This window comes from Ornithodoros turicata, chromosome 5 (assembly GCF_037126465.1).
Source record: "Ornithodoros turicata isolate Travis chromosome 5, ASM3712646v1, whole genome shotgun sequence".
In the NCBI taxonomy this organism is placed as follows: domain Eukaryota; kingdom Metazoa; phylum Arthropoda; class Arachnida; order Ixodida; family Argasidae; genus Ornithodoros; species Ornithodoros turicata.
The window spans coordinates 8,929,013-8,956,644 of NC_088205.1; the positions used below are offsets into that span (position 1 = coordinate 8,929,013).

General features: G+C 44.5%; 1 protein-coding gene and 1 long non-coding RNA gene across 15 annotated transcripts; one reads left to right on the forward strand and one right to left on the reverse strand.

The window, feature by feature from the left end:
• Window positions 1-25,202, reverse strand: LOC135393962 (mediator of RNA polymerase II transcription subunit 25-like). Of its 12 annotated transcripts, none has more exons than XM_064624352.1 (24): window positions 24,884-25,202; window positions 23,203-23,248; window positions 22,979-23,103; window positions 21,574-21,672; window positions 21,362-21,482; window positions 21,164-21,229; window positions 20,670-20,757; window positions 20,409-20,591; window positions 20,201-20,325; window positions 19,128-19,209; window positions 17,811-18,011; window positions 15,408-15,790; window positions 13,414-13,494; window positions 12,977-13,110; window positions 11,441-11,801; window positions 10,825-10,839; window positions 10,270-10,317; window positions 8,914-8,931; window positions 8,022-8,111; window positions 7,732-7,944; window positions 6,895-7,011; window positions 1,511-1,533; window positions 1,399-1,477; window positions 1-648 (listed from the first exon to the last, which is right to left on the reverse strand). In XM_064624352.1, exons 1-24 carry the CDS (start codon window positions 25,000-25,002, stop codon window positions 442-444), a joined length of 3,024 nt encoding a protein of 1,007 aa, XP_064480422.1. In that variant the 5' UTR covers window positions 25,003-25,202; the 3' UTR covers window positions 1-441. The 12 variants fall into 12 exon arrangements, with proteins under 12 accessions (XP_064480422.1, XP_064480420.1, XP_064480418.1 ...); XM_064624350.1 differs by having other exon boundaries at window positions 6,889-7,011; XM_064624348.1 differs by having other exon boundaries at window positions 1,399-1,533; window positions 6,889-7,011; window positions 15,408-15,766.
• LOC135393964 (uncharacterized) lies at window positions 24,702-26,759 on the forward strand. 3 transcript variants are annotated; one of them, XR_010422731.1, is made up of 4 exons: window positions 24,702-25,021; window positions 25,142-25,244; window positions 25,763-26,184; window positions 26,631-26,759. It is a non-coding gene; the product is annotated as an uncharacterized LOC135393964 (long non-coding RNA). The 3 variants fall into 3 exon arrangements; XR_010422730.1 differs by having other exon boundaries at window positions 24,712-25,021; window positions 25,763-25,784; XR_010422732.1 differs by lacking the exons at window positions 24,702-25,021; window positions 25,142-25,244 and adding an exon at window positions 25,258-25,552 and having other exon boundaries at window positions 25,763-25,784.
• The last annotated feature ends 873 nt before the right edge of the window (window positions 26,760-27,632 follow it).

Sequence of the window (27,632 nt, forward strand, 5' to 3'; positions counted from 1 at the left end):
TTATACATATACATTAGCTTTATTAACAATAGGAAAAGATGCTGTTCAACTTTTTACATGTTTGTCAGAACATGAGAATATGAGGGAGACATTATTAAAAGTCTGAGTAGGCAATACTTGAGGGCAATCGACAAGCCACATATGTACACCACTTGAAGTACATTAACATTCTATTAATCTTCAAACGTGCAATGTCTTCTACTATTCCACATCACAGTGGCCCAGTAGATCAGTCCAGATGACATGATCCTAACATAAAACAAAAAAAAACATACCAACAACAATGAAATGATGTTTTGTATACCACATACGTTTTGAACCCTCTTTCGCCTCCAAATTATTTCACATTACAGGTATGAAGAATGTAGAACATAAACAATGCAATGACTTGTGGGCTTGAAAATAAAGATTCCCTCATTCGTCTCTCATGTGCACCGTGAATCAGCCATTGTGTGGGCCTCCACCCAGGAGATCCAAGAGTGCCGTGGTGTCGTCCCAACCGGTAGCGCCCCCGGGCTGACCCTGCTGGGGCGGTGGGCCCTGTGGTCCCCCCATAGTTGTGACGAGGCCTCCACTGGCCAGCTGCGCTCTTATGGTAGATTGCTGCTGGTTCTGTTGCATCTGAAGCATCTGTTGCTGACGCATTTGCTAGAATTGGGGTGCAAGAGTGACCTGAGTGAGATACCTACCTCACTGACAAGAAAGAAACAAACAACAAAAAAACAGTATTGCTACTACACATCATGGTTTGGAACTACATAGCCCTGCACTGACTGACTGACTACCACAGGATTACTTATTTCTTAGGGCTGTGCAAACAGTCATTTTGAAACTGAAGCAAGTACGAAGCAAATAGTTATGTATGTACAGCTCTCGTCAACCTTAATAATAACGCTGGAAAAGAATATGGTCTCGCTTTCAAGCATGATCACAGCAATCCTTGGGGCCATAAGGAAATCTTAGGATTTTGTTTACTTAATATTCCCCCAGCGTGGCTGCTATCGCGTTCGGAAATGGGAGCGTGAGTGTTATTATTAAGGTTGACGGGAGCTGTACCCGAATCTGCTAGACAGCAGAAACGTGTCGACACGCATGATTTTATGTTGCACCATCTATGGCTCGCCATGAGGAACATGACACTTGACACAACACTTTTCAGCTGCTGTTGCATGTTGTTTTTCCATAGGGAACTCAGTTAATTCTAAAACTGCTGAGATCTTACTCGGTGTGACGCGAATCTGCATACATGTGTGACCGCAATGTAACGCAAGTTTTTTGTACACTTTATGGTCACTACCGTCCTTGCATTGGCACCTGCAAATTGCAGGTGGTTTTGGGGCAATAGGCCCGTCCTCTGCCACGGACTACACGGACTACAAAGGTCAGTGTGGTACTCACATGCTGCAAAATGTGCCTCAAGTTTGAATTTGGACCAGCCTGAAATCTTTGCTGCTGTTGCTGCTGCTGCTGCTGCTGTTGTTGCTGCTGTTGTTGCTGCTGTTGTTGTTGCTGCTGCTGCTGTTGCTGGTGTATCTGGAAGGAAGTGCTGTAGTCATCACGTTGCATGCAGAGTGTGCTGCACAACGACGGACACAAAATTGCTGCAGGGTTCTCCACCGTTCATGCGTGCAGACATGTGCAGAAAACTAACTAGAGTTAACAATAACAATTTTGATTCATAATGCTGTGGTTCACGGTGTGACTAGTCAGAGTAGTCAAAAGGAATTCAGTGGTGCTATTCACTTAGGAGAAGCAGATGGGGGGAAAACAACACAAACCACAGCCTGGCCTCACAGACTGGTATACGCAAATTACAGCGTACTCTTCAGTCTCTATTCCAATTTGGGCATATGCAATAGTATAGGGTTGCTATAAAATGCCGGGCTTTAACAGATCTTTGTTGAAGTTATTGAGTAATAATTGAAGTGAACCTAAACCAAAGCTAAGTACCTGCTGATTACCTACCCTGATGCTCAACACTGGCACACAAAATATTTCATTAATATTTGTCGCCAACTATTTCTAATTGAATTTTATTGCCAACGATCCCTCCCCTGTGATGAGACTGTGAGCAACCTTTGAGATTTGCTGTGTGAATCATCAAGACCACAGATTTGAGACTAAAGTTGTTCATTCCGTTTTAGCAATCCACAAAATCTTTGGATGCCTTTATCTTGGTCACATGGCACTGTGACATCACGCAGGATTCGCATCCAAACACTAATCCAAATCCAAAGCCGAACGTCTGCACCTTCGCTTTTATTGTTTATCTTAAAACGAACAAATACGGGACTTCGCTAAGTGAAGTTTTGCGTACAATATCTTGAAATACGCAATGGCTGGACACAAGTTGAATTCGACAGCAGCAGACTACTTTTCAGGCAGCACAACATCTTGGTCAAGATTGGATCAAGATTGGATCAAGATTGGATCAAGATTGGATCAAGACTGGGCCAGTGTTGCCAATATTGGTGCAATATTGGGTCAAGATGTTGTGCTGCTTGGGCTCTTGATGCTATCATCCCCCGAGGATGCACGAGGCACATCCAGAAAGTAAGCTGCATTTGCAAACATCATCACTTTCCAGCCGCGGTCCTCATTGTGGGGGGTGTACGCCAGTTCATCTGTCCACTGGGAGGTCACAGATGCCCAGCTTGAGACAAGAAGATGGTGTTGATGACACTTTCTTCATATTTAAAATGTTTATGGCTACAGAGCGGTTCCCTTCCTTTCATATTTACAGAGTGCAGTCGAGGGGATAGCTCTTGGACAGCTTGTGAAAACAGGTGACAAAAACATTTTCATTGTGGCGAGCTTCTTCTCAAAGATGAAAGAGATGATAAAAAAAAAAAAAAAAGAAAGATATGAAAATGATGATGATGATGTGAAGGAAGCCGGTATGAAGGAAGAAATCGGCATCATTCGACGATGTGGGGATGCAAAAACTAATCCTCACCGCTATGATAAAATGCCTTAATAATGGTAGAAGTGTAGTAGTTTAGATGAACAGAACCCAACCAACAAAAATTTTGCAAAGTTTCTGTAATAGTCGATTGAAACTTACATCCTGGATACCCTCGTACATCTTCGTATATTCCTGTGCAGATTGAGCCCTCATACCTGACACTGTGTGCTACACCCAAGTACACGTACAACACATACACAACAACAACAACAACAACAACAACAACAACAACAACAACAACAACCATGCATTATGGAGTGCCTAACAGAAGGTGCGATGAAAACATCATGCAGATGAAAACAGGAAATAATGAAGCTGCATGCCCATACACGATGTGCAGGAAGTTCTAATGAAGAGGACATCCTAGCTTTCCACACAGAACACGGGTAAGCAAAGTGCAACCTGCGCGTCATGTGCTACCCCTCACCGTGGTTTCTGTGACAACCGCTATGGTGCAAGTATGCACGTGTGTGTTGGTTGACACAACAAGGCAGAGAGTAGAACTTAAATTTTTTCAGTTGGGCTCACGCTGCCTGCTGTCCGCTCTTTCAAAAAGGCACCGGAATTTCAGTTCTACACTGGCGTGACTGAAAGTAGCAGCTTTGTGCAGTTTGGAATTCGTTGTGCGCTGCACACTACTGGATCAGTCTCAAAAAAAGAAAAAGAAAAAAGAGAGGGATTGGTTAACCTTGGTCTGAGAGTGTCTGCCTAGACTTGTTCCTGGTCTCTTGGATGTCCTGAATAGTAACATGCACCAATATTTAAGAAAGAAAAAAATGACTGAGTGCTCTGTGCAATTTAAGTTGCCAGTATATCTTTCATCATCCCTAATTAATCAGATTAATTATCTAATTTTTCAAGAAAAAAGAACCCTGTGACAATGCACCCTGCAACCACAGCATGTGGACACATTATTTTTACAGCTGGCACTGTAGTTACTGCACTGATTTCAGTGATATATCATACTGTTTAGTAAGTTACAACCTTCGCTTGCACTGACAGCACCTGTATGCATGATTAGAAGGTTCGCAAATGGAAATAGTACTATATATTATGCAAATGTATACATGGTGCATATTACTAGACCTACTAGACAGCTTCTACAACAAAATTTGAGAGACTTTTTTTTTTTTTGTTCACTCGCTTGCCCCTACGCAAGTGCGCTGACATATTTCATAGTAATGATCGCAACTTCATTTATCCTTACTTTAAGGAGGCTGAAGCAAAAACGTCTTCTTCAGTACCTAACACGATGTGTCATTTGGTACATCGGATGATGATTGGGATGACTTGGCAATCTTATTGAATATTTCCACAGCTTCATCCACATTTTTTTTTGCTCCACTTATGAACCCAAGAGAGATGTGGCCCTTAATTATTTCCTTGTGTTTCTTCATCCCATCTTATGATTTCCTTTAAGTTCCTTGAGGTGCTTTGCGATCTAGTTCTGGGGACACTTCAGGACTTGCCAAATTTCACTCAACATGCTGCTTATTATGAGTACAGTAGTACTGGCTGATGTGACATTAGGAATGCTTTGTTGCATGGGCCTATAACCGCACTAAACCTTGCTGTAAAAGATGGAAAGAGTGGCATTACAACATGATGGGTCCCATAATACTTTGTACTGCTGCTTTCATCATATCCCCCAAGCAACATCGCTACAATAATACAAACTCAAGAATTTCGTAATGCTATCTCAGTTCCGTTCTCGCAGTTACTATCCGGTTACCTTCATGCGTGTTTTCCTTGTGTCCAGGACCTCTTATGTACCATTAAAGTATATCACATGATCCATTTTCATCGTAGCTGATGATGTACCACACTGCCGATTCATGATGCATGAATAGAGCCTGAAGTTTTCGGGAAATATTTTTTTCTAAATTCGGGTAAATAAACATGCGCACTAAATCCATGCGAATTCGGGGGAAAAAAACTTCCACTACGCTAAAATCGGGGAGAAATCGGGCTCAGTTTATTCAAACTAACTGTAGCGGTTTGGTACAAACAGTGACGTAACTGCAAACAAGTAAGTTAGTGCATTCCTACAGACATCCCAGAGAGGGCAATTTGCCTGGTAAAAATCGGGTTTCACCATAAATAGGCAACCTTCAATTCGGGGTGCGAATTCGGGAAAGAATCGGGTAAAACCCTAAAACTTCGGGCTCTATCAGCATGAAGTTTGTTGTGTACGTTACCTTATTATCTCACATTATCAGAGCCTCGTATTTTGTTTTTTTATTTTTCTGCGCTAAAAGTTATACGTACATATCCTCGTGATGCTGTAACCCACTCCCTCATGTAACGTCCCTCGAGGGGCCTTTGGAGGTATATTGAAATAAATAAATAAATATGTAGGTTTATTGCAGAGAAGTATCATTGTATTGAGTCCTGCTAACCTTTGACTCTGCCCTAAGGATTGGGAATTGTTCGACTCTCTGCACGAAGGGGACACAGATTAGGTACACGTCTGAAACCAACACCCATCTATACATACGCGGCTGAAAAGCATAGCCCAATCCATGTGCACACATGGTGACTGCCATGCACTTCCTCCACCGATGCCCACGATGAATGTTTCATTGCATTAAAATAAAGCGATACGCAACATACCCCTGAGTATGTTATGTCGTCACGTCCATAGTCACTGCAGTGTTGCAGTTGCCATGCCTGCAAGAGCAGGACAAAATGAACTAATTTCTACTACTAATTTCTAACTACTAATTTCTAAGGCAGGTGCTGCATGAAACAAGTGGAGGGTCACAACTTTGACCAGGAACCAGTAGCTCCAAAAAGTATCAACCAAATACGGTCAAACCCTGATAATATAACAAAATTCGGGCGTCACAATTTCGTTATACCGAAATTGATAAAATTTGAAGAGGTTTATGCTGCAAATTGTGAAGAGGCAAGCAACATACGTGTGTACGTGCTGCAGAATCACGAAAGTGGCATGTTGTCAGTCCAGTGTGTGTGTGTGTTGTGGTTTGCCTCTGGCTTCAGTTTACGAATCCGGACAAGTGTTTCCAGGAACCGCCGAGGAAAATACCTAGCAACTGCCTTCACTTATCCCGGGTGGCTGAATGGATGTATTAGTGGACCCCCGGCGGGGCTTTTTGTAATGAGGGGTCAGCACAAAGTGTGCTGCACTTGTGTACAGTGTTGAGTCGGAGACGGTGTGCAACGTACATCTCCTCAATGCAAGGGCAGGGCGATAACCATAAAAAAATTTCCCCTTTCCCGTCGTACGTGTGCACACCATATTGACCAGTTCAGTTGTTTGAGGCTGTTAGGAAAGGCAATTCTATGGCTTACGACTATGCCTTCGCCCATGCGTGCCCTTTGTCAGTGGAAGCGTTGAAGATTAGCAATTACAATCACTGACTGGTATTATTTCGGACTCCGAAAATTTTAACTTTCCAATTTTTTGGACAAAACTCTCGGCACCATGAAACGTTGCGTAGAGCCAATGTATTTCTGCTTTCAATATTTTGGATGGACTGCCCGCTGTTTTTGTATTCATTTCGCTCTGAGTGTGTCCATTTTTTCGGACTTTTCGTCTTTTAAGACAGACTTATTACGGTGCATTTCGGGACTCGATATTTCGGACCGGAATGCCGACTGTAATTCATCGCTGACCACGATTAATTGACCGTAATTCATTCAGCTGCTGGCGTCTGGGCCAGGATCAAAAACGCAACCTGTGGCCTTCCGAGGAGTACTGTCGCGGTAATGCCCAAATGAATAATGCCCGAAATTTACCCCAGACTTTCAAAGTGTGGAAAACTACGATGCAGTGCCATTCTATGCAACGCATTCTCCCAGAGGCAGTCAATATCAATGCACACCACTAGCTACTGGTAAGAGTTGCAGTTAACAGAGAAAGAATTAAAATTAGACCACTTTTTGTACAGAGCATGCACCTGAACCTGGTGATTGACGACACGCTGCCGTTCTAGAAGCGTTTGCTGCTCCTGCGCTGCCTTGTACTGCAGCTCCTTTGCCTGTGCCGCCTCTAATGTCTGCTGCAGTTGCTGTATTTTGAGCTGAAACAAACGCAAGTGCATTTCAATGAGCACAACAGCTGCATCTTACGGTTCCTCGTTTTATTCTCTGAACACGACACAGGCACTGGTGTTCCCGAAATAACGGTGGTAACAGCATTTGGGAAGAGGAGGTGCTGGGTCAGTTGACTGCCGTTAAGTTAACAGTGTCTTTTAATGCAGATCCTTGGTATGCAGAAAACTGTGTAGTAAAACAAAGAAAAACACCCAATACATACAGGCACGTAAGGAATCATAGGATTGTGAATGTGAAAAAAGGTGCCTGAGTTTGCAAAACCTGCCCTTTTGAACCGTCTCAGCTGACTCGCGACCAGCATTATGTTGCAGTCACTATCAGTAACAACGTACACTGCTATTCTTTCAAACAGACCCATTTCATTGCACAGTTCATAAAAGTCAGACAGTATACTCAATGGAAATTGCAACAAATAAGATCCAGGAATTCAAAGCGCATCAATGTATGCAACCTATTGCAGCATTATGACTTTCTGATGCACCTGGCACCATTTCTAACCGCTTTTTTAAGATTGTTCACATACCGTTTTTACCTTTCTAAAATTACGCAAAAATTAAGGCCCCAAAAAGGTAGCCCCCAGACGCGGCTCCATTCGAATGTTTTCGGAATTAACCGCAAAATTAACCATTTTTACAACCTCATGATCTCACGTTCCAAGCAAAGAGAACAGTGTGCTTTACACCAACCAGGTTTTGTTGTCGTTCAGCTTCAAGCTGCGACAGCCTATTTGCTTGCTGCTGCTGTGCCACCGAAGACGGAGGGGGAGCACCCCCCATTGCTGCCCCACCCCCTGCCATCTGTTGGGGTGGGGCGCTGATTGCAGCTCTCGGTGGAACGCCCATCTGTGCCACTTGCTGTTGTTGCTGCTGCTGCTGTTGCTGCTGGTCTTGCGGCATCATCTGCAAAAAAAAAGAAAGAAAAAAAAAAGCATCACGTGACACTTTTTGCTAGCAGATTGCGGTTGTCATCCTCATACCTGGGCCATTCCTAACCCTGGATTAGAAACAGGTCCAGGCATTCCCATACCAGCACTGGTTGCCATTGTTCCACCCGACATGTTCTGAAGCTAAATCGGGAAAAATATGACACGCATTTAGCTGTGACAAACTTGCAGCGTATGAAACAAATAGCATCGTCTCACAAATAGCATAGCAACCTCCACCAGCACACATGGATGATAACAATGTCAATGGAATCACAAAAGCTGCCAATAGCAACAGCGGCGTAACCAGGGAGGGTTTCGGGGGTTCATTGACCCACGTGGTGCTTAGGTAAAGTATGGGTGCTTGTCTTGGTCACAGTGCAAAGCATTGGCAGACCACACCAGCTTCTCAAGAGTAACTTTTATCCAGAATATGACCACAGAGTCTATAACAGTTATAGCCATGATCGGTTACCGAAAATAATAGTGTTTCCGTTTCTGTTTCCGGTACCTAAGAAATTCAATTTTTCGTTCTCCGTGTCCGTTACTGTTTCCAGACGATTTTTGGCAGTGGTTTCCCGTCTCCTTAGTGGATTTTAGTTTCCGATCCCGTTTCCTTAGCAAATTTGGGTTGCCGTTTCTGTTTCCGTTTCCTGCACGCAGCAAGAACTAAAATTTGTGAGCCCTGCATCCGCCATGCCCTCGCACGAGCACCTCGTATAATACTGGTTGCAATCTTATTTGATTTTGGAGGGGGAAACAAAGCATGAACATCACACATGGCCGGTCGCATCCAGGTACACCGGCGTAAGCTCAGACATTCAGTCATGCATCGAACGCATCAAAGCGAAACTGCTTTACAGCATTGCACTAAATGTAGGTGCTTCACCATCACCACCACCACCGCAGTGCAAAGAAGTGCATGTGCGTCCCACAAACCACTCACCTCCACGTAATGGTAGGGCTGAAAAACAATCCTGATCAAAACCAAACGTTCCAGCAAACAGTCACGTGGAGGACAGTTAGCGACTTTTACGCGTTTTTGTCTTCTACCTCTCCCATAAAATGAAGCAGTAGTGCAAAAATATTCTTCAGTCCTCAATGGGTGGAAAGCACTCAGGAAACACAGCCACTACAAAGTCCTCCATTCTAGTCCAGCCACCACTGAGCAATATGCATGGAGCTTGCATGCATTTTACGCTCCCCAGATTCCCCACTTCAAAGGAAAACATTTACAGCGGAAGAAGAGAGTCAAACCTCTACTCTCATTTCACTACAACGTACAGTAGCCGATTGATTTTCCAGACTTGATGGCGACCGGAAAAAAAATCTGAATAATACATAGAGCCTGAACTTTTCGATAAATATTTTTTTTCTAAATTCGGGGGGTAAAAATCGGGTAGATAGACATGTGCACTAAATTCATGCCAATTCAGGTGAAAACACTTCCAGTACGCTAAATTCGGGGAGAAATCGGGCTCAGTTACTCAAACTAGCTGTAGTGGTTTGGTACTAACGCTTTTGAGACAGCGATGTAAACTGCATTTGCTGGCAAATAAGTAAGTTAGTGCGCATTCCTACAGACATCCCAGTGAGGGCGATTTGCCGGGTAAAAATCGGATTTCATCCTAATGAGGCAACCTTCAATTCGGGGTGCAAATCCGGGGAAGAATCGGGTTAAACCCGGAAACTTCAGGCTCTAATACTACAGCAGTCCAATAAAAATGATGATCATTAAATCGCCAAATCATCACTAAATTCAACGCTGTAATATGACTCACTTTCCGCCTGCACAATTTATCAAACCGATGTGCCCACAGCATGAAGAGCTGACGAACAGCGACGATGTGCACAAACAAATTCGGGAGTGCGTCCCGACTCCCGAAAGTACCGAGGTACCTGCACCGCAGTGTATAGTCACCTAAATGTACAGTTCTGAAGTTTTACAGCAGTCTCGCCTAGGATTCCAGTTACCAATCCAATCCAATCCAAGTGCACAATCCAAAATCTCGAAGTTGCCACTGCTTCTCCGCAAGCGTTCTGGTACGGAAAATTGAGCCGTCGGACTTCGATCGGTCCGGAAAAACAGTCGCAAAGCGTATCAATCCCATGGCAAAGGTCGCCGTCCCCCCGCGGTAGTCCGAAGTACCGAAGGAGTCGGAATAATCGGAGTCCGAAAAATCAGTTGGCTACTGTATTATGCAAATTTTGCAAATTTCTGTAATGCTTTACGTTACAGAAATCCAGCGGAACAAGCTTCATACAAGGTGCTCCTACCTGAAAGCATGGTCAAGTATTTTACCTGATATATGGAACCTGGCATTGGTGTCCGGCAGTATCTGTTTGTTGGCTAATTGCAAAACAGTACGTAGTTCGTAAGTGTTAAACGAATATCGGCAATAAGAATAACATATCCATAACAGCGCTTTTGATAGCCGACACGTATGTTCCTACCATTCTATATGGGAGCCCCGTGACTTGCTTGCATCAGATAATTGCATCTTTGTGATACAGAATTATCCACATGACTTGTTCTCTATATACACAAATTGCTTTTCTCCTCGTTGACATCATTAGTGCAGGCTGTGTGTCCAAAATGTCAACCCTCGGCATTCTATCTTGCCCTTTGCAATTGCCAAACAACATTGTACTTCCTGCGATGTCATTACTAGAAGAGAGTTTCCCTTAGAACTTAATAACGCTGAAGGTTATTACACCATTTACGATACTTCTGCATCTATTGGGATGTTTAGGCTATGTTGTTGATGCTGTATAGCTCGCTCTGGATACAACCAATGCTTGCTCAACCTACCACACATGCTACATATGCTACGTGACAAAACAAAGAGAAACTTACACACTCCCACACAATCTGTAAAAAGAATACAAAAGCTGTCTTACATTCTGTTCTGTTTGGCTCCCAATAGGGCCACGTACCATATACTCAGTGCTGTAACAGCACGTGTATCAACTGTGCATGTCGGCCAACCTGCCTCGATTTGGAAATCCACCTTCTTACTCAAACAGGTCTACGTGTATTTCTAATACAGCATCATTACGTGCAAGGGTTAGAGTACACAGGTTTCTTACCGTGGCTTCACACGAGCGACATTCCCCCAGCCAAAGCCGAAGATGCGCCGAAGCCGAAGCCGAAGCCGAAGATGCGAAAAACGGCACAGCTTTCTGCTGTCACGTGATCGTGAGCGCTCAATCAACGTGTCTTAATGTATATTGCTAACCGTGGGGAATATCTTGCTGCACAGCCACGATATATTCCGTAGCAGACGACAGGAAAACACGCTGGCGGTGTCGTCTGCTAAACGCGCAGTACACCACTCCCGACATTCCGCACCATGTGCGATTGCTCGACATAACACAGGTCGGAACATGGTCTACGTGAGCAGTGCTTTCGCTTTTTCTTCCAGCGGAATATTCCGTGGAGACGTCGCCCGTGCGAATACACGGTTACTCACCATTTTGTTCTTGGTCTGCTGCTGCTTCCGATGCGTGTCGACCACCTGTTTGACGGCGCTGAAGAGCGATTCCTGGTCGTTTGCGATGAGACCCATGTAAAAGTTCTTTTCAGGCATGTACAGCACCAGCATGAGCTTGATGTCAGCGGGGGGGCTGGCAAAATGCACCATGCCCAACCATGCATTGGTCATGAAGCAGGACAGCTTCTGGAGACCGTCTGCTGCATTGTTCGCGTCTGGTCCTCCCCTAAAACCCAGCACCACACAACGCGCCGCACTCTTAACAGCCAGCACTACGTTCATCAACATGGACTTGGGCATCAGCTGGAGGTTGAGCTTTGGCGGCCACTTGTCGGCGGAGCTGCAAAATTTGCAGAAGGTCGAGGGGATGATTGACCAGTTGTTGCTGATCAGCGTTCTGCGAGTCGGCTCATATTCTTCTCCACAGTGACAGTCAAAACTGAGTCAGAACTGTCATTATAGCGAAAAATATGCTAAATACCATGTACCCTATTTTCCAGAATCGACGGTGACCCTTTTTTCCCCCAAAATCCCACGTTTCAAAGTCAGGGGTCGCGTTAGGTTCGAAGATCCGCCTCACAACGAGGTCAGGGGAGTGGTCTTATGCATTGGGTGCGTTCAGTACACACCCCTGAGCGCGAATGTTCAGACTCCACCCTTAATGTGACCCCAGCGCACTTTGCGCACACGAGAGTGTGAGACTCTGTGCCGCTTTTCAAGCTCTTGTTTCATTTCGGTGCATAGAAGCAGACGTGCACACACAAGACACAACGTAGCACAATGAGCTGTGGGCAGATAGCAATAAAGAAAACAGCAGCGAAGAAGAAGAAGTGGTGATGAATAAATAGTATTGTGCATCGTTTTTTCAACTGTTATACTGCCTCCCAGTCTCTGTTTACTCTTCTTCAAAATTTGTGTACCCTGAACTCGGGGGGCAGTCTTAGATTCGAGAAAATATGTTACTCTCCTATGGGACATGCTAAAAAAGAACAGGTTACAGTGACTTTTTTGTTGTTGGATTGGTCACATCTGTGCTGAATTAAAGGCATTCACACAGTACATACAATAAGTAGAGCCTGAAGTTTTAGCCGAATTTGCACCTCGAATTGAAGCTTGACCCTTTAGGGTGAACATCGATTTTTACCCGCAAATTACCAGGAATGCACTAACTTACTTGTTTGGCAGCAAACGCAGTTACACCACAGTTTGTACCAAACCACTACAGCTAGTCTGAGTAACTGAGCCCAATTTCTCCAAGGATTTAGCATACTAAAAGTTTTATCACCCAAATTCGCATGAATTTAGTGCGTCAACAGCTGGGCGCCGTATTTTTTTTAACTAAGTCAAAGTACACCAAGAAGCCACGTTTATTTACCCAATTTTTACCCCCCCAAATTCAGAAAAAAATGTTTCCCAAAAAACTTCAGGCTCTAACAATAAGCCATCTATGTATAGCCCAGGCTGAGATTGACTCGAGATGAGTAAAGAGACCACGTGCAATTCCAGCTCACTCACACTTCAGGTTCTCCATTGATGACCTGACTGGAGATGCTGCAATGTAGGGTGTAGACGTTTCGCGAGGTCCCTGGTGTCTTGTCCTGGAATTCAACCTGCCCCTGCCATATGGTACGCCTCTCCTTCACCTGCAGCTGGACACAATCATACCGTGACCCTTAAAGCCATCATCTGTGGCTATCAATCAATCGTGGTTGGGGAAGTTTTACTTTACTAGCGCTGTGACGCTGAATTGAACATAGTGTTTGGCATTACTGGCATTTTATAAGCTGGCGCACTCCAAACGTCACACAACTGCACACGAAAGCCATTTCCGAGGGTTAGGATTTTACGTGAACGTTGCGACTGACGTCCGTGCCAGAACTCGTGACAAATCGGGGGGGAAAAGTGACGCGTTATCTGATAACGAAAATTCGAACACTGGGGCGTTGCCTTACTCGAGTGCCAGTCGCAGGCATTGGGGCCTTGCTAGTTGTTTTGGGAGACTGGATCAGAGGTACCATGTGCACATCAGAGATCTGTTACATGCAAAATACACATCCTACTTAGTTTATGCGCTCTAGCGTTATGCAGCATGAATATGAAGCTGACTACTGCCAAAAGTCTGAACAAGAACATATCCCCTTTCTCAACAGGTGCAATGGCTGCTGGGAATCCATAAGACTTAAGTTCTCGCAAAAAATAAATAAAAATAAAAAGCAAAAATAACTGCGCTCTTATGCGCACCATGCTAAGATCCCACTTCCGAACCACAGCACCGAAAATGATTCCCGCCTGACCCGCTACCCTTGGGTACCCTGGAGACTGGTGGCGGATGAAAGCGATGCTGCGTATGTGTAGAAGCAACTTGAGGGAGTCTACAAAAAAATACGTGTTGCTGCCTGAAAGTTATGCAGAAGATAACGGCCATCTAGTGCTGGCTGACTCATCATGAGATGCCTCGGTGTAGCAGTGTCATATCGTGAGCACTTTGTAGCTTTCATTTCGTGCAATCAGTCTCAGGGTGAACACCAGGATGTGCTCGGCGGGGACTTAAATCTGCCGAGCACCCTCAGTGCTCCGTGCCCACTTTCCTATTCACGGTGACACCTGCGCCACCTGTAAAACGGGATTCCTGTCTTATCAAGATGATTCAGAGTGACTGGAAAGTGGATTCGAAAGAAATTATCTCGTGGCAAGTGGCAGGCCCTGTGGAACTGGCGTATACCACCTATCCCCTATTTTTGCTGGGTAGGGACCAGAAAAATAACGTCTCGTTGCCCTCTATCACGGTAGACTCTCGTTAAATGAAACCCCAATAATTCAAACTCTCGGTTAATTCAAAGAAATTTGGAATTTTTGTTTGGCTCGCTATGTTTACCACATGTTGAAAAGCTGGATAATTCAAACTTTTTTTTATTCTGTGTTAGCGCCGCAGTGCAACTGTGGCTATGGGCGGCGTACAGATGTGGACAGATGGAGAGAGGACAGCAGGAAGGAGTGCGGGACAGGGGAGGGGTTAGTATGCGTCCTGGGCCGACTTCAGGGATACTGTGCCGACAGTCGTCTGGAAAGTCTTAGAAAAACCCAGGGAAAACCTCGGATAATTCAACGCTGGTGATAATTCAAACTGCGCGTTCCCTTAATTCAAACTTTCCGCCCACTCGCAGAATTTCCCTACCAACAAAACGTGAAAAGAAAATATGCTGACACTTTGACAAGCTGTTCGCATGCTGACTGGGCACCCATTCTATACCTAAAAGGGCTTCAGAAGTTTCCTGGTCTGCTATTTTGTGGGTGAACCCTACCGTGAAAGGTAGAAACTGCCCCCCCCCCCCCCCCCCAGCTTACTGTGATGTCAGTCAAACGTAGTGGTTAGTTGGATTGCACTATGTGAGCCACAGCAGTCATGAGGATCACTTGTAGATCATTGCCAGCACGAGACTTATATGCCTCGATGACATTTTTTTTTTTTTGTAGCTCATATTTTTAGGCATGTCTGATAATTCAAACTTCCGATAATTCAAACAAATTTCCGTGTTTCCCGGGAGTTTGAATTAACGAGAGTCTACGAGCAACCGGCGATTTCACATTGTGGAGTAGTGTCGAGAAAAGAAAGAGCTTGGTAAAATTTTGATTGTAACCGAATGAAAATATTGAGTTATGACAAACACTGCAAGCTGCACACAACATTCAAAGTAACTTGCAATTAACTTGTGGAACACTGCTTCTCTAATCAGAACAGAGAAGTGTCAGCTTCACTCCTGCCAAAGTCAATAGAACGATTCTTAATGCATGATGACTAACCCTACAACCGTAGAGCTTTCTGCACTGCACTGTCAAACAGGCTTTATAACCAACCTGAATCACCTCATATACCTTCAACATACCAGCGAAGACCACAGTGTGATTAGCTAAAAATAAATCAGTTAAAAATATTTGCTTTTCATACCACTTGTTGCTGAGGTTGCTGCTGCTGCTGTACGACTCCCTGTTGCTGCATCGGACCAGGACCCTGCGGAGGCCCCTGTTGCTGCATCGGTTTTCCCTGCATCCCTTGTGGATTCATGCCCTGTGGAGTCATCCCTTGAGGATTTATTCCTTGTGGGTTCATCCCTTGAGGGTTCATCCCCTGAGTGTTCATCCCCTGAGGGGTCATTCCCTGCGGGTTTGCCCCCTGGGTGTTGGGCACTTGAGCAAAGTTTGGGGGCATCTGGTTAAGCTGGGCGGCCAGGGTGCTCTGCTGAGGGGCCATTCCGGATCCCATCTGGGGTCCCCCCTGGCCACCCATGCGCATTGGAGCGCGCAGACCTGCGGTTGTAATGGGTATAAACCCTTCAAGATGCGTGTCAGTTACTTCGAGAACAAATGAGAGCAAGTAATGGGTTCACCACACTATGCAATGTACAGAAACTATCACCTGCCAACAGGAAACAAAAAGCAAAGCCTCGTAACATTAACATTATCGCATTAAGCAAAGTTTCCCAACATTAATGTCGATATCAGCTCGCTCACAGCTCAGCCACACAAAGATGCTAACCTAAAGTATGACTGTTTCATGTACGAGCCTTCAAAATACAAGAATGTAGGTAGATACGAGGTGTGTTCAAAAAGTACGCGGACTGACGTCATAAAACATAATGTACTTTATTTACAAGTTACATCTCCGGGTACCCTTCAAAGTACTCCCCTCCCGAACGGACACACTTATCCCAACGATGTTTCCACTTGTTGAAACAGTCCTGGTACGCTTCTTTTGTAATGTCCTTCAGCTCCTTCATCGCATTTGCCTTAATCTCGTGAACTGTCTCAAACCTTCTTCCTTTCAAGGGTCTTTTGAGTTTTGGGAACAGGAAAAAGTCACAAGGAGCAAGGTCAGGTGAGTAGGGGGGGTGGGGAAGAACAGTGATCGAATGTTTCGCCAAGAACTCCCGAGTTCTGAGGGCTGAATGGGCTGGAGCGTTGTCGTGATGGAAAAACCAATCGCCACTCCTCCACATTTCTGGCCTTTTGCGACGGATGGCGTCCCTCAGACGTTTCAGAACTTCAATGTAGTAAGTCTGATTCACTGTGGAGCCTTGGGGGAGATACTCGTGGTGAACAACACCCTTGGCATCAAAGAAAACCGTCAGCATAACCTTGACATTGGATCGAACTTGGCGAGCTTTTTTGGGTCTGGGGGACATTTCACCCACCCATTGGGACGATTGGACCTTCGTTTCAATGTCATAACCGTAGACCCATGATTCATCACCTGTTATGATCCTTGACAAAAAGTCGTCATCTTCTTCTGAACGATCAAGCAGTTCCTGACAAACTTGGACGTGATTGGCTTTTTGGTCGTCTGTCATCAGTCGTGGCACAAATTTTGCAGCAACGCGGTGCATCCTCAATTTTTCGGTCAAAATCTCGTAACAAGATCCTACTGATATTCCACACTCTTCAGCAAGCTCCCTGATGGTCAGACGTCGATTTGCCCGTACCAGGGTGTTGATTTCGTCGACGTGTGGGTCGTCAGTTGACGTGGAAGGACGTCCAGGACGCTCGTCGTCTTCAATCGACTGTCGACCACCCTTAAAACGTTCATACCACTTGAAACATGCCGTACGCTTCATAGCAGCATCACCGTAAGCCGTGTTGAGCATAGCAAATGTTTCAGTCGCAGATTTTCCAAGTTTAACACAAAATTTCACAGCAAGTCGTTGCTCCCTCAGGTCATTCATTCTGAAATCCGACAAACGGAAAGAACAGACTTCACGAAACACCGCGTAGTTAACCAACAAATGAAGATTTCTCCAATCAGAAAACAGCGTTTCATCAGCTGATGTATAGACATCTAGTGACACCAAGCGGATTCCCCTGGAACTAACTGAAGCCGTGCAATTCAAACAGTTCGCGTATTTTTTGAACAGACCTCGTACATTTATAACAAGAAGTGGAGCATGCTAAGCAGACTTATTCATGCTTCTAGAAGATATCTGATTCAGTCATTACGACACTGTGAAGTTTGCACAGTGTACAGTAGAACGTCGCTAATTCGATCTCGCTTACTTCGAAATTCCGGTTAATTTGAAGGATTGCTGCGGTCCTGTCTGCCAAAGATTTTTGCCAAAGAAAATTGCCTGCCAAAGAGGCAGGCGAGTTGTTTGGCAAATAAATACATTTTCCTTCACCGTGCGGCCAGGTTTGTATAATTCGAACGTTCACTGTATTCACAATTGTTTCGCTGTCCAGAAGACTTCGAATTAACGAGGTTCTACCGAATGTAGGATGCTTGAGGTCATACGCGTGAGGTCGTGCAATGACATGACTACCGTGGTGTTTCTCACGTCTACGTAAGAGAACAGAGTCTCACCTGCTTGCATTTGAGAACCAGAAACGTAAGTGACTGTGGTTGGCAAGGATGGCCGCATGGGCGGACCGCTGGCCATTGGTGCATTTGACAGCTGACTAGCTAGCAGGGGCATGCTGGTAGCCGGAGGCGGTGTCGACACAGCTGGCCCTGTTTGGTTCCACGGCATTCGAACCCCACCAGCTGCAGCAGCGGGTGAGGCACCTGGAGAGGGGCATAAAATGCTGCTAAGAGCAAGTGTCGTCTGTCTTTGGCATAATTTTTACGCAGGGCCATATTGCAAGTCTCCGCCAGCCTGAATTAAAATGGTAGTAACCACATTTTGTTTCACAAAGGCGTGTATTGGATATTTGGACCACACAATGCAATGCTCATAGTGTGTACACTGTTTATAGTTAGACTCTATAGTTAGTTATGTTTATAGTTAGACTATAGTTAGGCTCTAGGCAGAAAGTTCGTAGTGTGTACACTGTTTATAGTTAGACTCTATAGTTAGTTATGTTTACAGTTAGACTATAGTGAACACTGTAGGCACGAAACTACTGTGCTTACAATAAAAAAGATAGAAAGCAAGCGACTTGGTGGCAGATATCCGTAACGAAAACCCGAGACCAGGGGAAAATAAAAAAATTAATAAGAGAGACGCACACAACACGAGTCTCGACAGACTTGAGTTGTGGGCGTCCCTTTTATTCATTTTCCCCCTAGTCTCGAGTTTTCGTTACGGATACAGTATTTACTGCATAATTTGCTCACTTTTTCTAAAAGAAACGGTCGGAAAATTTGGGGACACGTAAATTGTGTGAGAACATCCAAAATGATATTCAGACGACACAAAATTCCCGGTCTTAAAAGGTTTCAGGAGGCAAAATACAGGGCCCACTACTGCTCATGAACCGGTGAAACACAGCGAGACGCTGCAAGCAATGACACTACGCACTTACAACCAACAGCACTATATATTCACAAACTTTGTCATGTTGTGTTGCAAGTTCATGGCGTATTTGTCTAGTGGTTCTTTCCACGTTTGTTTTGGTAGTTAGAGTGACAGTACTGTCCATCGCACCAGTGGACCATCACCCGAATGCGGGCACAAATCAAACAAAAGCACCGCCGTCTCTTCGGTAGCACTTCCAACATTGCAAAAACCGTGTGTTAAGCAAAAAAAAAAAAACAATTGCTGCGGTCCCTGAGAGGCACAGGGCTGGTATACATGTGCGAAAATTATGCGATTTTTTAAATAATTTTATTGGCACTTTTTGTGCCAAACTACACAAAGGCGCAAAATATGTGAGTAAACACGTCAGAACTGCAACTTACCGACCGGTACAGGAGACTGATTTTGTGTTGTCCTGTTCATTGTGTCAGGGATAGCACGGAGGGTTACATTTGGTGGGTTTGGCTATGGGGACGGAACAGAAATGACGAAATACATTTAGCATTCATGAGCACTGACTAAGTAGGGTTGCCACCAGGCCGGTACTATACCAGCAGGGCCGGTTATTTGCTCGCGCTGCCGGTTGCCAGTTGGAAGGTGATACTGGCAGCCTTTTGCCGGTATTTGTGGCTCAACACCTTTCATAGGGGTTTTTACTGGGTTTTCCTTTCAACATTCCACTACAGCATGAATAAATCTGGAGCACAGACCCAACTCCGTAGTCACCAGTCGTTTGCTTAGTTATTCATTATTATTATCATTGTTGCCTTGAGAGAGTACGCTCGTTCTTTCTATCTCTCTCTCTCTCTGTATACTCTCCATTCCTCACCCACTTTCCCTTTCCCGCAAACATTTCCTTCTTTCTCTCTATTCCACCTCCTCTCCCTCAACCAGTATTTTGAAAAATACCGACTGAGGGAGAGGAGGCAGAATAGAGGGAAAGGAGGAAAGGCTCGTGGAAAATGGAAAGTGGGTGAGGGGTGGACGAGCACACACGCATAGAGAGAGAGATAATACGAGGAAACACAGGTTCCTGTGTGTGGCTGTATCACTGATGCTAGAAATAACAATGATAATAAGAATAATAACAATGAATAATAATAAGAATGACTAACTAAGAAAACGACTGGTGACTGCGGAGCTGGGTCTGTGTTCCAGATTTATTCAAGCTGTACTGGAATGTTGAAGGGAAAATCTCGTAAAAGCCCTTATGTTATGGTCTTGAGCCACAAATACCGGCAAAAGGCTGCCGGTATCGCCTTCCTACCGGCAACCGGCAGAGCGCCCAAATAACCGGTCTTGCTGGTATAATACCGGCCTGGTGGCAACCCTAGGTGGCAACCCTATGACTAAAAGAGGTATAATAAACAGAAATACACATGCTATGGGGGACACCCCTGCACAGGAATTGCTAGACAATTTCTGCACTGTCGTTTTTTATTTCGAAGAATGTCACCTGATTGATGGATGCAAGATGGGAAGTGGGGGGAGTTGGCATTCCTGGTCGTGACCCCTGACTCTGAAATGGAACTGCGCCCTGCGGCTGTTGCGGGGAGCCTCCCATGACACTCATCGGAGATGCTGCGGGGCCACAAAGAAACAATACGCAAGCGAAGGGTAAGAATACACGGCCTCTCAACTGTCCGCTTCAGTTTTACTCTTACCTTGAGACGTGGGCTGCTTGAACATCTTGGTCTCCCGTGCGTTTGGTGGGGACCCCGCCGCGGGTCGCTTCTGGGGAACACCCGTAGTTGCCGGACTGCGGGGATTTAGCGTCGTAGCTACGGGAGGAGGGCTGGGAACGACCTTCGTTTCAGGAACGACGACGGGCGGGCTGATGGGTCGCTCTGTAAATGTATTTTTTCGTAAGGTCGAGGTTCGAGGATTATGAAAAAAAAAAAAAGAGAGAGAAAAGTTTTACGTGCCTTGGAGCTGGTATCCCTTTAGCAAGACCAAGTGTCGTCTGTCTTTGGCATAATTTTTACACAGGGCCATTTGCAAGTCTCCGCCGGCCTGGATTAAAACAGTAGTAACCACATTTTGTTTTTACAAAGGCGTGTATTGGATATTTGGACCACACAACACAATGTTCGTAGTGTGTACGCTGTTTATAAGTTAGAGCCTGGAGTCTTTGGGAAATATTTTTTTCTAAATTTGGGGGTAAAAATTTGATACTATATATATATATATATATATATATATATATATATATATACGTGTGTGCACAAGGACAGGTGTGCTTTGTGAAAATGAGTGGACACCAAAAGCTGTTGTTGTGCTTTGTTTCAGAGAAGACTCAAGAATCCGAATCTCAAATCAAGCTTAACAGTCTTTTTGCTGACATTTCAAGTAGATGACACAACACACCGCATTTCAAAGATAATATGTTCCCTAGTGCTGAGACACGAATGAGGTCTACCTTTTCATACAGCTTGTAAAGGGCTGGGATCTTCCTGGGAGAGAAGATGCTGAAGTTCACTTGTCTCTGAAAATCAACAGATTCGAAGCAAGTTAAATCATTAATGACGACTCCTGTCAGCATTGACCATAAAGAGGAAGATTTAAAGAACAGAGCGGTGTTGCGACATCCTACTCGGAAGTGTCCAGAATTGCTCACCTCAGCCATGATGCCTGCTAGCTGGTCAACAGTATGGCCGGAGTAGACGGGGCTTTCGAGGGCTGGTAACCGATATGGTGGTGAGTTGCATATTAAAATACAATGCTTCTGCGCAACGACCCTGAAAGAATGAGATACGTCTGAGCTGTGACTAGAAGTGAAGATTCCCATTCTAAACAAAGGCACCTTGCAATCAGAAAACAATTCCCTACCCTGGCTCACGGAGTGTTTGAAAGTCGTCGAAGACCTGCAATGCAGTGCTCAAGCCTTCCACGATATGGCTACACGATTCCGCAGCCCCGCCGATGAAGCTGTTGGTCATCGTAAAGTTGAGGAATGTACAGGGTGTCCCAGAAAACGTGTCATCGAATTCTAACAAAAAAAACTACGCCACCTAGAACCATGCGGTCGACGGCATTTGTTCTTACTAGGTTTTTGCCACCTCATGATGTGCATACCATGTAACCTAAGTTTAATCACGTAAATTTTGGCGAACTGAAGTCGGAAATTTGCCAAGTAAAGGTCACTTTTTTACCCCACCAATGGGAAGAGCATGCCGAATTTACTCAAATTAATGATAATTGACAGGAATATTGAGGAGCTAACGTATCGGAAAAAAAATAGCCGAACGTTTACCGTTGCCGTTACTTCTGTGGAAAAAGTAATTGATTACCATTACCAATTACTCGACTTCAAATGTAATTGAGTAACGAGTAGAAAAGTAACGCGTTACTTCGGTCGTTACTCTGCATTCACGCAAATTATAACCGTCTTTGTGTGCCTCAGAAAAAAAAAAAAAAGTTCAACAGTGCAACAGCTGAAATAACAAGACAAACAAAAACACGTAGGACAAGGAGATCTGTACGCCCGGGAAGACGTTGAGCCGATTGTGGAAGAGCATTGCGTGGAACTTCCCCATGACTCACAAAACCTCCAAAGCTTCAGGTACCGTCACACTGGTGTAGGAAGAGATTAGGGAGAGAGAGACTCTGAAATTCCAGAGCGTTATTACAATGACCCCCGCTTGCTATAGTAGAACAGCCCAACAAAGGCTGATAGCACCAGGCGCTTGACTTGGGGCAGAACATCTGAAAGATAAGCTAATCTCTGCAGGAAAAGTAATCAATTATTTAGTAATCGATTACTCAGTAAAGTAATTGATTACTCGAAAAATTACTTTGACAATAAAGTAACTGATTACTCGAAAAATTACTCAAAAAAGGTATCTGATTACAAGTAACGCAATTACTAGTAACGCGTTACGCACAAGTCTGGGACAGACCCTCAATATTCCTGTCAATTATAATCAATTTGAGTAAATTCGGCACGCTTTTCATGTTGGTGGGGTAAAAGAGTGACCTTTACTTGGCAAATTTCCGAGTTCACTTCGCAAAAATTTACATAATTAAAAACTTGGGTTACATGACATGCACATCAGGAGGTGGCAAAAACCCAGTAAGAACAAATGCCGTTGACCGCATGATTCTAGGTGGCGTAGTTTTTTTTACGTATTAGAATTCAACGACACGTCTTCTGGGACACCCCTGTATGTAAGCACCAAGACTCGACACACATCTGCTCACATTTGCAAAGACACACACGTTGAGAAAAACTTACGAGACTCGGTCGAACCATGAAAGTAGTTTAGCTACGTTGGTAGTAGGCGCATTGCAGGTTGCGGCGGGTTCCATGCCGCAGTCGGCAGCCATAAATACGACGAGGGCGTACGTGGTGCTGTTACTCTGAAAGTAACAAGAACAAAAAAAAAAAAAAAAAATGTGAGGAACGCAAAATTTAACGATGTAACATGGGATTAAAACAAAAATATGAAGATAGCTTACGTCATATCCACAGTCTCTGTCATCAACTGGTCCTCCATTGAAGTACCTAGGAGATGGGGTTACAAAGAGCAGGCTGTTGGCACCAATTTCATTCGCACAAAGAAAAGTGGGCTAGGCTGTACTCAAATGTTTTCATGGTTTGGAATACAAGCGCTGGAAATGTGTGTACACAAGGAAATGGTAGCGGGTTATACCAGGTTATAAATAGGGCCCGGAATTTTAGGCCTTTGCCTAAAAGTGCCTAAAAAAAATGCCTAAATGCGACACTTTCAGGGTTGCGCGCCTTTTTATCGACTCTATCGAATTGTAGCCTTTTTGAACATTTTTAGATGCCATAGCAGCCTTTTTTAGAGGTGCAAGGGTGAGCGCATCTTTTAGTCTGATGCTGAGTGCTGAATTTTGCGTTTTGTTCCTGCATGCTTGCACTTTTTTTTTTCTCTCTCTCTCGTTTTGTTTCCTTCAGTACCTTGGTTTGCTAGAAGGGGTGCAGGTATATTTGAACAAGATATTGGGCCTTACTTGGCCTTTCAAGATCTTTGAGGCCGGAAAACTAAGAGTAGTATTCAATATCACGTGGTTCTAGGCAGCCTCAGTATCCGTGTACAAGTCAAAGCATGTACAGTACTGTAGCCTTTTTTCCTTGATGGAGCATTCTGAAGTACCAACAAAGTCAACGAGTGCACCAGATTAACGTGCCTATTTTAGTATTTTATTGCCTATTTAGCTGCTTTTGAGGGCCTAATTGCCTGCCTATTTCCACAGTTTTTAGTGCCTAAATTTTTGGGCCCTAGTTATAAACTACAGAAGTATCATATTACTCATTATATACCGTTATATATTATACATATTATTATGTTCTATATATTATATTGTATTCAGACTACACTTGGAATGTGTAACGTGCAGCGATACTCGAGTGGCAAACCAAAGTGTGTGAGCACACACTGAGACGGCATGCCACATGTGGCATGCCATTTCTCTGCATGTGAGAATTCAGGGAATCTGTAATCTCACATCTGGCTTTGATTAATGTGCGTCTGACTGGATGTCTGAATGTGTGTCTGAAGGACTTGATAGCATGATCCCTTCCATTTGAAGAAATATAAGTGCTTGCACACGAAATAAAGAAGAAACAGAAAGAAACCGGGGGGGGGGGGGCGCACCACACACACATACAGACAGACAGACAGAGAGACAGAGTGCTCCACGATACTGTACACCTCTGACATATACTGTCTTCATATCATAACAGCCACCTTTCATATTCCGCAGCATTCGACACAAGTCAGTGCACAATACGCAACAAAGATTGATTTTCGTCTGTAAGAACATCCCTTACGAGGCCTGTAACGAACGTTTCATACTTAAAAAAACTTCCGGGTATACAAATTACTCTGTACTATGTACGTATGTTGCTCTTCAAGGTGACTCGGAAGACTTGCGGCTCGAAAAACAGCTGTCTGTTCGCCTCATGGTCAAAGAAGCACGAAAGTTATTCAACCTTCTCCATTTCGCAATGTGTCTCCGAAGCTCGAGCACTCAACACCGTAACACAAGTGTGCAGTTTTATCTCGAACAAGTCGTGTTACGTGCGTCGTAAGAACTGATAACATGTGTAGCCAGTTTGTCCCTGAGACACTTGCGAGAAAAAAACGCAACGATAGAAGGAGCCATTACTTACTCTAAAGTTGGCACGATATAGTTGCTTTTTAAACTTTCAACGTAGGGGCTCAAGTTTGCAGTTCCCTCCACAACGAATACGACATCGGCAACCCAGTTCCCTTGTTCGGCCACCACCATGCCGCTGCTCAAAATTACGGTAACTAAAACGATATCACTGCTCTGGCACAGTGCATGAGTGTGTTTTAGTAACACACCGAACGTTCGGTGCTTGAAGCGCAGAAACTTTCAAAAACAACTCTTTTTACATGAACAAAAGCTACCACACGGTGTAAACAAGCACAGAAACAAAATTTCGAACACAGGAAGTTGCAGAACGGTGGTTCTCCTGGCGGACGAAGAGTTCTCATCGTAAACTTCCGGTGGGCATTTCTTTGCTCTTTGCCGGGTTTGGTATCGGAGCGATGGATGTCAGAACGATGGCATGTGTTCATGTGTTACTGTTTACAAGCTCCCCTCGTGCCTTGTCACCAGCAATTTTTGCAGACGTGTTTGTGTTTCACAAGCTTATCCAGCAGTATTTCTGACCGCCACGGTGTTCCAGTGTGATGCTCGTTGCTCCGGTAGCGGTGAACGAGATGTGCCAAACGAACTGGTCAAACTGCCATTCTCTTGCTCCACTGTGTACACAGCAAATACCATGACTGTTCCCCCATCTGACGTCGTTTTGGTCCGTGTGTAGCATAATAACGATTTGCATCTCCTCTGTCTGCTAGCCTTGTCCCGTGTCCGTGCTGTATTTTGTGTTCTCCCCCTCAATTTCAGGGAAATGTTACCGTTATTGTATCTGATGCCTTGCCAGGTTTTTTATCGAACAGATATTGTGTGTTTACGGTATACTTCCTCCCGCTAAAAGTACTGTTTATCCTTTCTTTTTCAGGTGAACACATGCTGATTGCAAGGTAAACCTGCTATAACTGCAGATATAGAACAGCGAAAAATGAGGGACATGTTCATTCTTCAACCATTTCCATCTCATGGTGCAACGTCTTGCTGCGTTAATGTTGTCCTTTGTGCTGCGTTGTGTGTGTGTCTGCGTTTCAACTGAACTGCCTACGCACACTCATCTTTTAAGGTTTTAACAAGTGGGGACTGTAGGCTTGTTAACAACACGTAATTTGGTACAGTTCGATATTTTTCAGTCCCAATCACATTTTCTGATAATTTTTTGTCTTAATTATGCATTGCAGTATTTTGTGCATGTTGAAGCAAAAGCCTCCAGTATTTCCAACAGAATCTATCCTTCTACCGGGGACAGTCCACATCATGGGCAGTGTATTTAAAGGGTCTCTGGATTATGGGGTAAACAACTGTAGGACACTGGGAGTCCTTTGTTGGCGGCCGAATCCGTCCACTGGCCCCTTGGACAGAGGTCAACAGCTTCGTTGTTGTCAGGCTGTCACACAGGTAGTCTAAAATGATGATTGAAATCAGTGGACATTGCATTGAACATTGAACATGTAGTGCCACCTAGCGTGTAATGTGTCAAACTTCTCGGAGAGCATTGGTACAATGTTCTCCGACAGGTTCACACGTTACACACTTGGTGGTGCTACGTGCATGTTAATGTCCATTGGTTTCCATCATGGTTCAAGACTGCCTCTGCAACAGGGGTATTAGTCCGAAGTCCGTTGTTTGTCACATTCACAGCAAAGGAACAGTGTCAGCGGCTCCAAAATTGAGGCTATTGCTCCGCGGTCTACCTTCACCGGATCGCTGCATTTTCCACTTCTCAATATCTTCCGCAGGAGCGGATACCCAACCTGGTCAGCGATATCGGACGACCCAGTGGAGCAGAAGGGCGTCGGACACCACGCACCGCTACAAGTGCTCCTACTGTAAATACTCCACCCCTCACAAGACCAATGTTATAACACACGAACGGATGCATACAGGGGAGAAGCCCTACCAGTGCCCTATTTGTCCAAAGTCATTTGCGCAGAGAAGCAACCTGAAATCCCACATCAGGACTCACACGGGAGAAAAGCCGTACATGTGCAGGTTCTGCCCTCAAGCCTTCAACCACTCGCAGCACTTGAAAAGGCACGAAATGAAGCACGGCATGGCATGTGATAGTATTTCTGGATACCATTATTGATGACATGTGAGAAGAGATAGACTGTGATGTATGTTACAGTACTTAGCTATGTGTGTGTGTGTGTGTGTTGAAAGGACACATTTACTATGTACTTTGCTGCAGGAAATAGGGTCTAACGAAAGCCGTTTACACGTGTACAAGTGATGCAGGTCAATGTGGTTGTGGAATTGCTTCCATAATTGTCCGTCTATAATTTCAATTACTTTACTGCCTTTTATGTAACTGCAGAATGTGGTTATGGTCCTGTATTTATAAGTATCAGTTATAGATCTGGCTTCCATTTTTGGATTTATTAATTCTGCAGGATGTCTTTCAGCTTTTGTATTTATTTTTGAAATTGGAGGTAACACAGTTTTCTCGAGCAGAGAGAGGTCTGGTGACCTGAAATATGAGGGTATAAGCTCTCATGAACTCAGCTTTGCAGCATACCACGTATTTGTACTGCCACACGGATCACATAGGAAATAGGTTTAGCTAGATTTATAACTTGTATTTCGAATTGAGAGCAATGTACTGACATCCCAGGAACATTTCTTCTTCAACCAATGTTTTAAAAAAAAGTATTTATAATACCATTGGCAATCTGAGGATTTCTGTTAGCACTGAAGCGATAAAAATTTGACTGGTATCTGTCCATGTCCAAGTGAACCTC

Bases quoted from the DNA above. Each gene is read 5' to 3' on its own strand.
- LOC135393962 (XM_064624344.1), bottom strand. From the start codon at position 25,002: ATGGTGGTGGCCGAACAAGGGAACTGGGTTGCCGATGTCGTATTCGTT. The intron at 23,104-23,202 runs GTAAGCTATCTT...TGTTACTTTCAG, and splicing joins ACAGAGACTGTGGATATGAC to AGTAACAGCACCACGTACGC. The intron at 21,483-21,573 runs GTAGGGAATTGT...TCATTCTTTCAG, and splicing joins CAAACACTCCGTGAGCCAGG to GGTCGTTGCGCAGAAGCATT.